The sequence below is a fragment of the Delphinapterus leucas genome, chromosome 1, assembly GCF_059928025.1.
Source record: "Delphinapterus leucas isolate spDelLeu-1000000601 "Yukka" chromosome 1, BTC_Dleu_Yukka2, whole genome shotgun sequence".
Taxonomy (NCBI): Eukaryota; Metazoa; Chordata; class Mammalia; order Artiodactyla; family Monodontidae; genus Delphinapterus; species Delphinapterus leucas.
Genome location: NC_143129.1, coordinates 94,764,923 through 94,781,874, shown reverse-complemented (window position 1 = coordinate 94,781,874; position 16,952 = coordinate 94,764,923). Strand labels below are relative to the sequence as shown.

The window sequence follows — 16,952 nt, the reverse complement described above, 5'->3', positions numbered from 1 at the left end:
TTGCTAAGATCTGAGTAGCACTGAGGTGTGACTAACGGAAACAAATGAGCCATCTTCGGTAAACTTGGCCAGCGTTCTTGAGCACTACATGCACCTGCTATGTGAACCACAAAGATAAATAAGGCACAGTCTCCGCCTTCAGAAGCGTACAGTCTGGTGGAAGGAGCAGACACCCGTTCATCCATTCATTTTTTTCAGCAAACATTTATGTAGCCCCTACTATGTCTGTGCCAGTCGCTGAGCCACCGTCCCTAGAGGAGCTCAGAGCCTAGTGGGAGGCACACATCAATATGATGTGCTGTATGAGGTGAAAAGAATGGGAGTTATGGATGCTTAGGGATCAGGAACCGCTGGGAGAACTACTTGAGCAAAAGCTTGGAGGTGGGAGAACATCAGACACATTCAGAGAAGAGCTGGGCTGGGGTGGAGGCAACACAGGGAGGGGATGGATAGGAGTAGGGTGGAGAAAGGTCTGTAGTGGGAGATCAAGCCGGAAAGTTAGGTTGGGGGAAAATTGAGGAAGAATTTGAATGCCAGGCTGAGAGCTTAATTCTATAACCCAAAGTGGGGATGGTGCCTGATTATTTTTTAAATAACAGAAATAATAGTACATATGAGTGTTTTAGAAAGATACTTCTGACCACCGAATGAGCAAAGACAAGAAACAGGGAACTAGTTAGGAGGACATTGCAATGGTTGAACTAACAGGTCACAAGAATCCCAACTAGTACAGTGGCAGTGGGACCAGAAAGGAGAAGACAGAGGCCAGAAACTCAAGGGGGAAGTTCAAGGCTGAAGGGCTAGGTGCCATTCAGCGGGGTCAGCACGAGAGACCATGCTCTTCACTGGAGAGCTCTCAGAATGGCCGAGGCTACCCCTTAGACCCCTTAGGAAACGAGGCTGACAGGGACAAACCCAAAGTCCTGCAACAAGGCCCTAAATCTTTTTTTTTTTTTTAAATATCAGCTTTGGGAATTCCCTGACAGTCCAGTGGTTAGGACTCGGCATTTTCACCGCCGTGGCCCAGGTTCAATCCCCCGTCAGGGAATTAAGATCCTTTAAGCCGTGTGGTGTGGCCAATAAATAAATAAATAAACAGACAGATAGAATAAATAGAATAAAATAACAGATTTATTGAGATATAATTTACATCAGAAGATTCACCCCTGTAAGTTATAAAGCTCAGTGGCTTTAGAATATTCACACAGTTGCATAACTATCACCACTATCTAACTGCAGAACATTTTCATCACCCCAAAACGAAACATATCCATTAGCAATCTCTCCCCATGCCCCCTCCCCCAAGTCCCTGGTGCCACAAATCTCCATTCTGTCTCTATGGATTTGCCTATTCTGGACATTCCACGGAAGTGGAATCATACAAGATGCACCATGGCTCCAAATCTTAGTGGGGGAAACTCCCAGGTCTCCATCCTCTGCTCCTCCCCCTAGGATGCACAGAACCCACCCACTTCTCCTGCGTGGCAGCAGCCTCACCACCCACCCTTGTCCCCGCTCTGTGTTCCAGCCTTCTCTTGCAAAGCTGGGGAGTTTCTGGACATGAAGGACCAGTCGTGTAAGCCGTGTGCTGAGGGCCGCTACTCCCTTGGCACAGGCATCCGTTTTGACGAGTGGGATGGGCTGCCCCATGGCTTTGCCAGCCTCTCAACCAACATGGAGATCGAGGACGGCACCACAGATTCCACTGAGAACTGCACTTCGTGAGTCGCCCCTCTCCCCACACTCCACGCCCGCCCCCTTAGCCCCACGCCCCCCTTACCTCCCTGCTCCCCCTATTGGGGAAGGGGCTGCAGGGAGCACTTCACAGCCTCCTCTCCTGCTCCTCGGGGTGAGGGCTAGAGCAGGCCCCCACTGGACTGCTGGACATGACATCCACATCAGCCCAGCCTTACTGACCTAAGCTTACCAGCGACTGACAGGTATTTGTGACAGGTGAAAAACACGGTGAAATAGAGACAGGTGGATAAGATCAACAAGGATTAAATGGCCCAGTCCCTTTAAAACAAAATCCAACTGGATTCCACTGTGGAATTTTGGATCAGCCAATAAACTTCCTCAACTTGATTGCAACACCATGTGCAAAGCCTTGGGTATCTTCCTGGCTTTGGTGCTAGCTTCTAAAACTGGTCTGAGTTTATGGGATTGGGAGGATAAAGTGGGACCAGAGCTTTGGTCAGTGATGGCTGAGATCTTCCAAACCCTTTGAGAGCCTGATGACCAGAGAATTCTCCAGCTCAGAAGGAAATCTTTTCCGTAATTGAAAGGCTCAGCCCAGAGTGCTTACCGAACGGGTGAGCTATCCTTATCAAATCTCTGCATATTTAATTCCCGGGATGGGAGTATCCTATCCCTGGAGTTAAATGATGTGCCTTCTATAGTTCAGGCACTATTCTGGATGCTTTATGTATATTATTTTCTCTAATCCTCACAAGAACCCTTGTGACAGTGAAATAGGTATTATTGTTCCCATTACACAGATGAGGAACTGGAGGCTCAGTGAGGTTCAGTGACTTGTCCTTCATTACCTAGCTTGCAACTGGGGAGACTGGAATTCACACCCGGTCCAAGCTTTCCACTGCCCCACGCTGCCACCTTCAAATAACATTTAGTGCACGCAAGGCAATATCCAGTCCTAGAGAGGAAAAGTTGGAGGATGCATAGATGTAAAAGACAGTCGTCCACTGCTCTCTGTCAAATATTGACAAAGAATACAGGAGAAAAGTACATGAAAGTTTCTCTTATACCCAAGCAATCAAAATGATAAAAAAGGATTAATTGTATTACACCTGGATTTCTAAAGTTGGGAACAATGTCTCCCATTCCTATACTTAAATCTCCTAGAAGCACCATTGTGTGAGCCAGGCAGGAGGCCTCTAACAGTCCAATTTTAATGTTATTTTAGAGTTCAATATTGTGAGTCAAAATCATTAGCATGACAATGTTGGCAGCAGAGATAAAGCTGGAGAGGATTCAAGCTGGAAGGAGAGGGAATGTGTGGGTTAAAGACAATCAACCCCCATTTTAGTCCTAACAGAGAACGTGACTGACCCTGGACAAGGCGCAGGCCTGGCTCAGTCGGTCAGTCGCCACGCGCGTGCAAGCAGGGTTTTCTCCCTGTCTGGGGAGCAGTGAAAGTCCAGAAATCTCTCTCAGCGAGGCCGGATGTGGGTCTGTTCAAAACGACTTGTGTTTCCACAGCACAGACTGCTTCAGGGCCTGGATCTTAAGGCATCCCACGACATTCCCGGGAGGGGGAAAAAGGAGAAATGGAGAGGAAATGGCCACCTAGAGAGGGTTTGTGATTTCCCCACCGTGCCCCAGAAAGGCAAAAACAGCTGCTATCAGGTCACCAAGTGTCTGGCTTTCCTGCTCGACTGTGTATTTACCTGAATCCAAGCCCACTGCCCCCAAACTAACCCCGCCAGTGGCGCCTCCCACCTGCTCTGCCTCTAGCGCCTCCCACCTGGTCTCCGCTTCCACCCCCAGCTTCCTGCAGGCCACCGTCCCCTCAGCAGCCAGACTGATCTTCTTAAACACAAGCCCAATCACAGTACTTTGCTGCTCAAAACTCTGGATTCTGTGGATTCCCACTGGAATAAAATCCAATACGTTGTCACAGCCTGCAGGGCCTCTGTCCTCTGCCCCTTCTTCCAGCCTCTCTCCAGTGCCTCTCCTCCTGCTTATAGAGCTCCAGCCAGCTGGCCACCGTGCTCCCGCCCTCCTGGCGCCTTTAACACACTCTTCTCCAACTCTTCCCCCAGCTGACTCCTGCTTCACCCTCGGGTCTCTGCCTGAAAGTGACTGCCTCAAAGAAGCCATCCCTGACCCCACAGGCCCCTGTTACACACACATACATCATCTTGTATTTCTCCTTATGGCACTTACCATGGTTATTACTATGTTATTAACTGCGTGATAAGTTTCTGTCTCCTCCACTAGAAATAGAATGCAAGCTCCAAGAGGGAGGGGGTCAGGGCTGTCTTGTGCTTTGCTGTGTCTCCAGTATCTAACACCTGGCACAAAGCAGACACAAAATAAATAATTGAAAACACAACAGGCCAACTGAATGGAGTTTCCATGGCAGGTTCCTGAGCCTTCAGGGGGTCATCCTTGGTTCCTGGGTAAATGTCTCAGGACTAAGGTGATGGAAACAGTCCTCAGATCCAAAACTGGGATAAGCAAAAGGGAAGAAGAGTGAAAAGGGAGTCATGGAAAGGATGCTGTACGTTCACGGAGAAGAACAGAACACCAAATACTGTGAAGGTGAAACAAGAGTGAGAGAAAGCATTAAAAAGGGTCTCAAACTTTGGAAGCCTCTAAGATTTCCTGTACAGTTTCTTCTTTCTAACCTGAATTTATAAACAGTGCTACCCAGTGTGAGCTTGGCAGTGTGTCTGGGTGGCCACCATGTGAGAATTCCTCTTTGAAAACTTGCCTCCCTTTTCCCCAGGGCCATGGCAAAACAAAGCAGGTATAAGCAGATCACAGCTAAATGACCGGGGACAGGTTCCTAATCTCTTCCATGCCTTGGCGTCCTCATTCTAAGAACCAGTGATAAAAATAGTACTCTTCTTAGAGGCCGTGGTAAGGATGAAACGAAATGATACTTGTAAAGATTTGGAGCGATGCCTGGCATTAGAAATCAATCAAGACACGTTATCATTGAACGTGAAACGATCTTCACCAGGGACAGCTCTGACAAAAGTCAGAATTGTGATGCATTTTGCAAATGAAATCCACTTATGGCATCCTTTGAATTATTCATCCACCTTCAGGAGTTATTTATAGCTGATGCTGTGGAGCACATCAGCTTTAAGTGCTGTCTCTTTTAACAAGGAGAAATCAGTACTGTTAGGTTAGCTGGGTATCTTGGATGAGCTCAGCTTAGGTATTTTGGATATGCTTCCATTTGAGAATAACACTAACTGTTGAAGAGCTGCTGGAAGTACCATGTTATTCTGACAAACACAGGGGGAAAACAGTGGATTAATCTGAGGTCCCCTGAACTGACCATTATTAATCACTGGAGACCTGGGCTGGTCTCAGCACAGCAGTGAAATAGTGGGATTTTCTTTGATCACCCATTTCCCACATTCAGCTGTTTAATGCCCTGAGTCCCTCTTATGTGCCAGGTCCAGGGCTTAGCGCTAGGGACACAGAAGTGAGCAAGTTAAGTTTGGTCTCTGCCCTCACAGCATCGACGAGCCAGGCAGGAAGACAAGCAATTCAAGAAGAATTCAAGTATGACCAGAAGAGGAAGCCAAACTGCAAATAAACTAAGAAAAGATGCTCAACCTCACTTAGAGTTAAGGAAATAAGATTTAAAGCCCACTGAGACATTCTGTCCTACCGTATCATATTGGCAACAATTTTAACGTCTGACCGTTCCAGATGTGTGTGTGTGTGGGGGGGGTTGTGGAGCCAGAACAGCTGTCTTTCGCTGCGGGTGGGTGTAGCTGACGGCAGCCACTCTGGAGCACAACGTGGCCATAGCTGGTAAAGTTGGAGGTTCACATACCCTGTGACCCAGCAGTTCTACCCCCAGACTTTCCACTCAAATATGCGTAGAAGGAGACGTGCGAGAATGTTCCTAACAAGAGTGCGCACAATAGCAAAAAACTGGAAACAATCTAGATGTCCGTCAACAAGTAATGCATAAATAAATATGGGCGAGCCATAGAAAGCAATCTTATATACTGGTAAAAGTGAAAGAAGAGCTGTTATTCACGTGTGACTATGGATATGGAGGAATCCCACAATCATTATACGTGTTGAGGGAAAAAAAGCAAGTTTCAGAATCCGTGAGCACATAAGATATAAAAACGTGCAGAATGCTGTCATACAGTATATTGTTTAGAAATACATACATAATTAGTCAAGGGCAGAGAACCACATGGGGACGTCAAGCACCAAATTCAGGAAAGTGATTACTTGACAGTGGGGAAAGGTGTGTGTGATGCGGAGGGGGTTGAGATTAGCCAGGGGTACACCAACACTTCTGCTGTGTTGCATTTCATAAGCAGCGTGGCGGGTCTTAAATATTTCATAACATGTTTAAATGAAATACAGGAGGACTGTGATTATGAGAAAGGGAACAGTGAGAGCTGAGGGCACACGTAGCAGAGGCAGGTAAAGGAGTCAAGGAGGACTTCTCAGATTAGGTGACATTTGCTCTAAGACACGAGTAGGAATTAAATAGATGGAGGGAGGAGGAAGTTTGTTCCAGGAAGAGAGAACAGTGTGTGGGAAGACCCAGAGGTGAGAGAAAGTTTGGCGGAAGAATTGAAAGAAATGCTGTAGGGCTGGAGCATAGAGAGTGGGTGAGGAGTTCGTACCCCATCCTAAGGGCAACAGGGAGTCAGAGTTTCAAGCAGGGAAGTGACAGCGTCAGATTTTTGTTCTGGAGTCTCTCTCCAGCCACACTGTGGAGAAGGAATTGGAGGAAGCAGGACTGGATGCAGGGAGGCAAGTTGGGGCTGATTCAGAGCTGAGGGACATGCAGGGAGGAGAAGGAAGAGCCCTTGGGTAGAGTAGACACAGTAGAGGTATTTCGAAAACAAAATCAACATGCCTTCTCCCTTCCCCCTTCCCATAAAAACCAGTTCCTAGTAGCATCTAAAAGTGGGCATTTCAAAACCAAAACCAAAACCAAGAAAATGGGTGGATTAGATTGGATGGACTTCTGAGTTCTGAAGAATAGCTTTATCTACTAACTTTCTTTGAGAGCTTTGAGTTTGGCAAACCTGGGTTTGAATCTCAGCCCTGTCACTTGCTGGCTGTGTTATACTGGCCAAGGCACTCAACAAGCCTCCGTTGTATCATCCCTTAAATGGGGACAAAATTGCATTTCCTCTTACTGATAGAAAGGAATCATGAATGTAGAATATGTAGTTCATCATCTGGGAGCTAGTAAGCAACCAATAAATATTATCTACCTCCCCCTATCCACAACCTTACCTGCCGTCTATCTTCTGGGTAGCTCTGCATAATGTGGAGGTACACATACCTGTCCTCCTCTTGGCTGTACCTCCAGGCTCCTTGACTTGGAGGTCATTCTTCACTGAGCATTTTCAGGTGTAAGCTTCCACTTGTGAATCGCAAGTCTGGAATTCTGCAGAGACCTAGCAGGACATGAGACCTGCATATCGCACAAGCCCTGGTGGGCTGGGCTCCTGACTGTGAACTTGGCTCCTGTTCCCTCACAGGTCCAAGTGGGTTCCTCTGGGTGACTATATCTCCTCCAACACGGATGAGTGCACGGCCACGCTGATGTACGCCGTGAACCTGAAGCAGTCTGGCACTGTTAACTTTGAATACTACTACCCAGACTCCAGCATCATCTTCGAGTTTTTTGTAAGCCCCTGGCTGAGGGGGAAGGTGGGAGGTAAAGACCCTCCGAGGCTCACATTCATTTACAGGAATCACACGCATAGTCCTGCTCGGGAAGTTTTCACAGTTGTCTTCCCTCTGGAGAGAACTGTGGTCAAAGTGAGCTGAGGCTTCAAAAGGCAAAGAGAAAAGCAGAAGTCAAAGGACCCTGGGGGGAAGAGTAGATAGAGTCTGGGAGATTCGTAGGTGTTCTGCCCTGTTCAGACATGAAAACAGCACGTAGCAGCTCTGAGTTAATGCATAATTTCTTTAGTGTCCACGTACTGACATCTTGTGTGTGTAACTAGCTCCTGCCATACTTCAAATCTCATGACTTCTGAGCTCAGTCCTTCTCCCATAAGAAGGGCCCTCTGAAGGGCTGGGGCATCATGGGGTAAGCAACTCGTTTCCTTAGAAAGCTGAGAGACTCTGATCTCAAATTCCTGCTGCCTCAGGTTCAGAATGACCAGTGCCAGCCCAATGCAGACAACTCGAGGTGGATGAAAACCACAGAGAAAGGATGGGAATTGCACAGCGTGAGTATCAGAGCAGCCTTCTCCCTGGAGATTCCAGAAAAGGGACCAAGGGCCTTTCCTCCAAAGAGTGCTTCCTCCCCATCTGGGCCTCCACTCTTCTCTCCCTAGAGGGCAGTTGCCTGACAACATGAGGATGCTATAGTTTCTCCCCTCTTGACTTGACATAATGTGGATGTGAACTGACTCGCTCCTCTGGCTTGACCCCAAGGACCAGCAGCTTTCCGGCCTTAAAGGCCCAGTCTTCTGGGGCTGGGGCATGGATAAATAGAACCAGAGAAGAATGAGGGAGTTTCAGCCACCCTGTTGTCAGTACCCTCAGGTCCCTTCATTGGTCTCAACATAGAAATGCTCATGGTATATGTGACTGAAGGAGAAGTGGGAGAGGGCATGAGAGGGTTGTAAGAGGAGCCTTAGAAGGAGAGAGAAGGGCTCCCCTGGTGGTGCAGTGGTTAAGAATCCACCTGCCAATGCAGGGGACCGGGTTCAATCCCTGGTCCGGGAAGTTCCCACATGCCGCGGAGCAACTGAGCTCGTGCGCCACAACTACTGAGCCTGCGCGCCTAGAGCCCATGCTGTGCAACAAGAGAAGCCACCACAATGAGAAGCCCACGCACCACAACGAAGAGTAGCCCCTGCTCGCCGCAACTAGAGGAAGCCCGTACACAGCAACAAAGACCCGATGCAGCCAAAAATAAATAATAAATTTATAAAAAGAAAAAAAGAAGGAGAGAGGAGCTGAGCCAAGCTGGGAGGAAGGGCAACGCTGAGGAAGTTGAGAGAGAGGAGCAGAATAGGCACTGCCATGCAGACTGCAAGAGGGGGGATCCCAACAGGAGGTTAATGCAATGGATTAGCAATACCTGTCTCTGTGACTGAACTAACTCCTCCTGTTTGTGGTTTTTAGGTCGAACTAAATCGAGGCAATAACGTCCTCTACTGGAGAACCACAGCTTTCTCAGTGTGGTCCAAAGTTTCTAAGCCAGTGCTGGTGAGAAACATCGCCATAACAGGTACAGAGAACAGAGAATGGGGTTGGGTCTGGGGTCTGATGCTGACTTCAGCAGGGAGGGTGTGGGTTAGTCCTCAGGGCGCTCAGTCTCTAGGCTCAATTCTTGCTTTCCTATGTTGTTCTTCCTCCCTAGGAGTGGCCTACACTTCAGAATGCTTCCCCTGCAAACCAGGCACATACGCAGACCAGAAGGGTTCCTCTTGCTGCAAACTTTGCCCAGCTAACTCTTATTCCAATAAGGGAGAGACTTCTTGCCACCAGTGTGACCCTGACAAATATTCAGGTGATGTTTCTGAGGGAGGGAAGAGTTCGGTGGGGGGGTACCAACATATACACAGGGACAGACAGGACAGTGGAGCCATCCTTTTGGCCAAGCTGAAGACGATTCTTCTTAAGCACTTGCTTTCTGGGTGCTGGAAGAGCCCATCTAATCCGCCAATCACTCTTGAAATGAAATCATTCAGTAAGTATTTATCAGGCCTCTACTATCTGCCAGGCCTTTACTCTAGGTGTTTGGAATACTTCAGTGAAAAAAATAGACAAGGGTCCCTGTCTTCATGGAGTTTACATTCTGGAATGTAAATGGGATACATAATAACTATAATAACTAAATAATAAATATAGTAAATTATATAGTGTATTAGAGAGCAAAAAGTGCAGGGCACCACGGCAAAAAGCAAAAGCAGCTCAGAATTAGAGGAATTAGGAAAGCTATGGAAAGGGGTTGCAATCGTTTTTTAATGAAACCTTAATTAAGATTATAATTATAAATAATATATACAGTAGATAAAAGAGGCATAAATTTATACATTTTAATTTATAACAATTATTATCAAAGTTAATTTAGAAGAGCCATGAAGTCATATTGGGTTTTTTTGTTTTTATTTTTTAATTTTATTTATTTATTTATTTTATTTTTGGCTGTGTTGGGTCTTCGTTTCTGTGCGAGGGCTTTCTCTAGTTGCGGCGAGCAGGGGCCACTCTTCATCGCGGTGCGCGGGCCTCTCACTGTCGCGGCCTCTCTTGTTGCAGAGCACAAGCTCCAGACACGCAGGCTCAGTAGTTGTGGCTCACGGGCCTAGTCGCTCCGCGGCATGTGGGACCTTCCCAGACCAGGGCTCGAACCCGTGTCCCCTGCATTGGCAGGCAGAGTCTCAACCACTGTGCCACCAGGGAAGCCCCATGAGGTTGTATTGTTACTCAAAACACTTTGATAGCAAGAAGCTATAATCTTTCATCCACTGAATTCAAAGCATCCATTGAATTCAAAGCAGGCCTTGTCAGGAAATCCAGGGTTCCTCGGAACACAGTTGGAAAACCACTGCTCTAAGGGAAAATAAGAGGACAGTGGGAAGCAGCCTATTTCTGCAGTCCCTGGATAATTTCCTAAAACAGCCCAACTTTGAGAAACGGGACCTGGTTATTTGAGAGGATCTCGACAGCAGCAGGGCTCTGGTATAAGATGGGCAGTGTCTCCAGAGGGCCCTGTGCTTAGACGGTCCAATGACTGGCACAGCGACCAATCTCCAAGACAGGTTCTGAAACAAACAGGTAGGGAGAGAGAAAGAGTCCCCTCCCTTCCCCTGCAAATGCCCATAACTATTCCATTTTTCCTTTTTTACACAGAACTATATACAAACCCGGCTCAAGGCCCTCTCTTAATCAGACACCCCCATCCCTACACAGACACACCCACCCTTCACACAGGCGTCACAGTACGTGTTTGCTCAGCCAAGACCCGCCACTGACCTCGTGAGCTGCTTATTTCTACACCATCCCTAAAATAGAAGTTCTATTTATCTACACAGATCTTGCCAAATGAGTGTAGCTTTCAGCAAGAACATAGATTTTTAGATCTTGGGGGAAGTTTTTACCTATAAGTCTAAATTCCCGTTTTTCCACTTGAATTTCGTATTCCTCTTCCCTGCTCTATCAATAGCGGCCTTTGTTAGTCTTTTTCTCCAGCTCCCTTTCCAGCCCCGCTGTGGTACAGGGTTTAAATGGCAAGGTGGTTCTAGAAGAACTGCCTACAGAGTGTTTTGATCAATGCTATGTAAATTGATTTCTATCCAGAGAGCGGTTAGGAAGGTATTAGTTTGGGAGTCTGAATTCTTGGAGTCTATTCTCCTTTTGCCACTGATTTCTCCATCCACCTCTTTAAATGGAAAGTGAGATTTTACTATGAAGAATATGTTCAGCTTGGGATACAAAGAGTATCACGTTTCTTTGGGACTTGATTGTTCCAGAATACAGGGTCAGTGGGAGACTGGGAAAATGCAGAGAGAGTCTGATGAGAGCCTATGATGGAATGTACATAAAGGGAGTGGCAGGAGGCCCTGTGACCATTTAGTCATTCATTGTAAATATATTCTGAGTGGCCACTGGGTGCCAGGGCTTGGACTTGATGCTAAGGTTACAGCTGGTGCTGCCCTCCAGCTTACATCAAAAGTGGAAATGTGGTTATAGAAACACCAAGTGTAATAACTCCACGGTACAGGAGGTGCTAGGATAGGAGTACTGAGTGTAATGTGCGGTGGAAGCAAAAGGGGGAAGTGGTCAGTCCTCTCTGGGGAGGGAGGAAAGGCTGCACTAGCTGTGGTCTTGAAAGATAAGCTATCTTGAAAGATGAGTTGGTGATTTGATGGGGGCAGGATATTCTGGAAGAAGTGTGAGCCAAGGCCAGAAGGCTCAGGGATCCAGGAGTAACTCAGCATTGCTGGAGCTTACTTAGAATTAGCATCCAAGGCTAAGAGGTGGGCAGGGAACAGGTTACGGCTAAACCCTTCTGTGCCATTGCTACAGAATTGGGATTTGATCCTATCAGCGTTTGAAGCCATTAAAGAATGTAAAACTGGGAATGACATGATCTGGCTTGTGCCTTTGAAAGACCATTCTGGTTGCCATTTGGAAAATGGATGAGGAAAGGAAGAGCTGGAGGCAGAAGCTACAGTCAGAAGATTTTGCATCGGGTGCCATTGCCCGTATCCAGGACCTAGACTAACGAGGAGCTGATGCGCATGAGGACAAAGGGACAAAGGCTTGACTGAAGGCATCTTTCTCATTGAGAGATTAAATTTGATCACTAGGATTAATTCCTTTGTGTTATGTTTAATATGAGGGATTCATTTCCTAATAGAACAGCACAGGGTTTAAGGGCATGGACTCCAGAAAAAAAATCACTGCGGTTCAAATACTTGCTCCACCACTTCCTAGCTGTGCCACCTTGGGCAAATCACTTGTCTGTGCCTCAGTTTTCTCATCTCTAGAATGGGCATGACAATAATGGTATCTACCTCATAGCATCATTGTGTGCACGGATTAAAACAGGTAAAGATTTAGAACAGTGTCTGGCATGTAGTAAGCACTGATTTTATTTATTCACTTACATTAAGGCCTGTCCCAGCAGTCTTCTTGTGGTGTGAAACCACTCTGGGCATAGGTAACAAAAATAAGTCACTTGTACAGTACTTTACAGTTTACAAAACATTTTCTCATTACTCGTAGCATAGTGAAGGGGTGATTTCCCCATTTACAAATGAATTAGGAGAAGCTCACAGAGGTTAAGGGATTTGCCCAGAGTCTGTGGTGGTGTCGGAGCTGGGCATTGGGTTCATTCGGTACTGAAATCTTCAGGGAAAATGTTTTCCTTGGATAAAAAGGATCAGAATGAGAAGGTTGTATTTCCGGAGGCGGGGGAAGATATGGAAAGGAGGAGGAAGGTGCAGAAAGAGCAGGTGGAGCCCCCAAGATAAACTTTATCTACAAACAGTTTTACCCAGGGCCAGTCCAACAGGAATCACTTTTCATTTTCTCAACAAATATCTAGGCCAATCCTTCAAACATGACTAGTCTCCAGCTTCAACACCTTGATGAAACCTGAGCTGGGAAAGTGAGGTCTGGCTCAGCATTTGCGTTAATCATTTATTAAAACCAGTTTAGAAGTTGTCAGTGTGTAAACAGCTGGACCCTTTTTGCTGAAACCCGGAGCTGGGGTGTCAGGTTGAACAAATATTTGACAAGCAGAGAAAGATCCCTGTGTGGAATGCACTTTCTAACACGTAACTTGCAATTTGCTAGATCTAGTATGCAAGGGCCTGGGAACTGGCTTATTTTCAGCATCTCCCCCCAAATTTCTCCTGGCCAAGTCTGTCAAAACCAGGAGTCCCTGGATCCCTCTATGTTGAAATAGGCCTTTGTTTGTTAACCAAGTAAATGAGCTGAGAAGACCCCAGCTGTTTCTCAGCCAGTAGTTCCCTCTTGCCCAGGCTAATTAAGATGGGGACAGAAGAGGCATGGAAATGTGTGATTGAGGGAACTCCCCAGTGCAGGCCAACAAGGCGGTAACTAGGAGATTCTCCGATCTAGCAACTCATTTGGTGCCTTGGGAAGAAGAAGGGACCAGTTGAGAAATAAGCCTTAACTGGAAGAGAAAGGAGACTTCTAATCCTTTTTAAAAATCCCATGACAGCTACCAAATAAAAATAATTCCCACAAACCCAGGTGATAATAGTTACCAGCACTTAGCAAATTCTTACTTACAATGTGTCAGGTATGTGCTGGCTCCAGAAAGTAGATGTTATTATTCCTGCTCTACAGGTGAGAGCACAAAGGCTCAGAGAGGTTAAGTAACTTGCCGAAAGTGACGCAGGTACTGAATGATTAAGCAGGATCCAAACCCAGATCTGTCTGACTTAAAAATCTCATTCCATTCTACCAAACTGTGTGTCAGGTAATAGAGAGAAGAGGTCTCACCGTTATCACCTGCTTACCTGCAGGTAACACAGTAGTCATATTAGAAATAGTGGTGACAGTAGTAGTAAGCGTTATTGTACTGGCACTCTGTAAAGCAGTGGTTTTTATTCTGGAGAAAGTAAATCTCCTGGAAATTAAAAAAAATTATTTGCAGGAAGTATGTATATTTTTCAGGATACAGGAAACTGGTCTTTTTTTCAAATTCTCAAAAGGGTTTGTAATTCAAAAAAGGTGAAATCTATTGCTTTAAAGAGGGATTCATTGAAATAGTTCTTGCTATCCAGGGGTTCATAATGTTAAAGCAGAACTAACCTAGATATAAGAAGAATATATAGAAGGGCTTGCCTGGTGGTGCAGTGGATAAGACTCCACACTCCCAATTCAGGGGGCCTGGGTTCGATCCCTGGTCGGGGAACTAGAGCCCACATGCATGCCACAACTATGAGTTCTCATGCTGCAACTATGAGTTCTCATGCTGCAACTACAAGGTCTCATGCCGCAACTACGAGTTTGCATTCTGCAACTAAGAAGCTCGCATGCTGCAACTAAACATGCCACAACTAAGACCTGGTGCAGCCGAAATAAATAAATACATAAATAGTTTTTTTAAAAAAAAGAACATACAGAGAGTAAAGTAAGTAAAAATGATAATAAAATTTTTCATTAAGTTCAGGTCAAAGCTTAGAGAGTGCTGTGAGGCCTGGGGGTGGGGAAAGTGGGAAGAGTTGGATTAAACCGTCACCTTATTTGCGTAGGATCGTTGCATGGAGAAGGGGAAGTACAGAGGTGGAAGCCCTTCATTCTAGGCGTATATTAAGAGACAATTCAGAGACAGAATTGGAGTAAGAGGATGAAGCACTGTCCTAGCTTTCCTATGTTTTGCTTCAACCCTTCAGGAGTAGAAAAACCACCTGCACAGTCAGGGTTCTGAGGCACCTGGAAGATGGCGAGTTCCAGGGAATTGGTGGTAAACCTGCAAGATGCTCCTTCTGGCTACCTCCCTCCTTGCTGGTCCTTTGGCCAGTCCACCTCTCCATGCCCTGCTCCACAGGGCAGGCCCAGTTGTTTCTCATCAGCACCAGGGAGAGGCGCAAAGGGTGTATCTGAGCAGGGATTTAGGGACCGAAAATGTTGCTGCTCAGGCAAAGGGAAGGTGGGTGTGCAGGATTGTCTACTTTCTGCAGTGTCTGTGTTGTGCCTCACCCCAAGGTCTTGGGCGTTATAGCATCGTAAGCAAGTGGTCAAGAGCTCTGCTTTTTTAACTTCAAATATTTGTCCTTTCATCTGCCATTTAGAAAAAGGATCCTCCACCTGCAGAGTGCGGCCAGCCTGCACAGACAAAGATTACTTCTACACTCACACGGCCTGTGATGCCAGTGGAGAGGTGGGTAGCACGGTCATGGGGCCCCTTTGCCTGCTCCTTGGGCTTTGCCAGATCCGGACCTCCAGCGGCCAGTGAAGCTGGCACCCCAGAAAACCCCACAGACCTCTGCAGTGACCCTGGGGCCTGTGGGGAAGTAAAACGAGATGGCCTCATTTATTTTCAGGTCAGAAGCTGTTTTTGCCACATTTGTTCTGCTGCTTATTCACATATGCTCTGTTTTGAAAAACACCTTCATTTTCTTTTCCTTGGTTTCTAACATTTGCTTCACCCCCTGGGCAATGGCTGCCTGTCCACGCGTACTTATTTCTTCACGGAACTCATCAGACTTGTCCCCTCGGCGCTGCCCTTGTGGGCTGGCAAAGGGGATGATTCCTACTTCCTGGCTCACTGGAGAATGGCCTGACTTGTTCTGTCTCTGCTGGCTCCCTCTTTCCCCCCAGGCTTTCTGCCTCAGAAAGACTTTCCTTTGTAGTCTGCTCTGCCGTTGAGTCAATAGGCATTTTTTGAGCATCAGCTGTTGCGCCTGGCCCTGTGCTCCAGCTGGGGAATCAGAGCTGAGCAAGACGGGCTCCTGCCCTCAGAGGCTCACAGTCCTGTGGGGGAGGGCAGGGACAAGGAAGATGGGCCTGACGGTGTGCAGGGCACTGGGGGAACCCAGAAGAGGAGTGACCAGGACGGGGGGTGGCGAGCAGGGAAGGTGTTTCAGAGGAGGTCATTTGTTCACACGTACAACCAGCCACTGTGCTGGGCGCTAGGTGTGCAGCAGCTCACAAAACCAAGGGAACGTCTACTCTCGTGGAGCTTAATTCCTGTTGGGGAGCAAGCGGAGGGAGAGACAACAGACAGACAACAAATGGGTGTATAGTAATACGTCTGATGGTGGTAAGTGGTAGGAAGAAAAACATAAAAGAGGATTGGGAGATAAAGGATGACAGAGCTATTTTAGAGAGGGTAAGGATGACCTCTCTTGAGGAGGTGACATTTGAGCAGAGATCTGAGTGAGGTGAAGGGGAGCTCTCCAGGCAGGGGGCGTGCAGCATGTGTAGAGGGGGCAGGTGTGTGCCTGATGACTTCGAGGAACAACAGTAAATGAGCAGGGATGGCTCAAGGGCACAAGTGGAGGGATCTGTCTCAGATTAGACATTCTGAATGAACTGCTGCCTATATCCCTAAATCAGACCCTCTCAGGAAATAGGAGTGGGGAATTCTGCATCATTCAGCGCTAAGCATATGCTTGGCTATTAGGATGTATAAATGTTTCCTGGCTGGTTGGCTGGCCGAATCCTCTTTTTGCTAATTAAGCATGGGATAAAGTCCAATCCTTTACGGTGATTGTTTCTATAGTCATCTCTTACTGCCCCCGCACTGCCCCACCCCACTCTCACGTTTCGAGCAAAATCCCCTTCCCTAGCAGCCAGGCGAAATGATATATCTTGTCAGTTGCACCTTAGACCCAGTTCTGTAGTGTCTGGTGTTCTGCATGACCTTGTAAAAATTACTGTCATTTCCTTGGCCTCAGTTGACCCACTGATTAAATGAGGACAATCCTGCCCCTCTTCTCCCTCCAGGGCATATACATGTGGCCGATTGTGGCTGTCTTTGCTTCCTTCTGCCCCACTCTTTCCCCTCCCGGCTTAGACCAAGGCATTCAAGATCCGTAGTGTGCTCTGATGCCTGCAAGCCTGGGTGCCTGCCCTCCCCTGATCACCTTGAGGGTCTTTAGATGCTGAGTGGGGCCAGAGCCAGTGCTTGCACCTTGCAGCCCCACCAAAGCACAGCTCAGGGAGGAGCCCTGGAGTATACATGGTGAGGAGTGCACACGGATATGCAGTCACCAGGAGTGCTTTACAGAAGCCTCAGCCCTCAGGCCCACACTGGTTCT

At 47.1% G+C, this 16,952-nt stretch overlaps 1 protein-coding gene across 2 annotated transcripts in view; it reads left to right on the top strand.

Moving 5' to 3' along the window:
- ELAPOR1 (endosome-lysosome associated apoptosis and autophagy regulator 1) overlaps window positions 1-16,952 on the top strand; it is a 74,250-nt gene that overhangs the window by 36,864 nt on the left and 20,434 nt on the right. For both annotated transcript variants that reach the window (XM_022584164.3, XM_089918541.1), the window contains exons 3-8: window positions 1,529-1,721; window positions 7,227-7,374; window positions 7,845-7,925; window positions 8,830-8,935; window positions 9,068-9,217; window positions 14,982-15,070. In XM_022584164.3, the coding sequence (XP_022439872.3) occupies window positions 1,529-1,721; window positions 7,227-7,374; window positions 7,845-7,925; window positions 8,830-8,935; window positions 9,068-9,217; window positions 14,982-15,070 (767 nt within the window). The remainder of the gene's footprint in view (window positions 1-1,528; window positions 1,722-7,226; window positions 7,375-7,844; window positions 7,926-8,829; window positions 8,936-9,067; window positions 9,218-14,981; window positions 15,071-16,952) is intronic.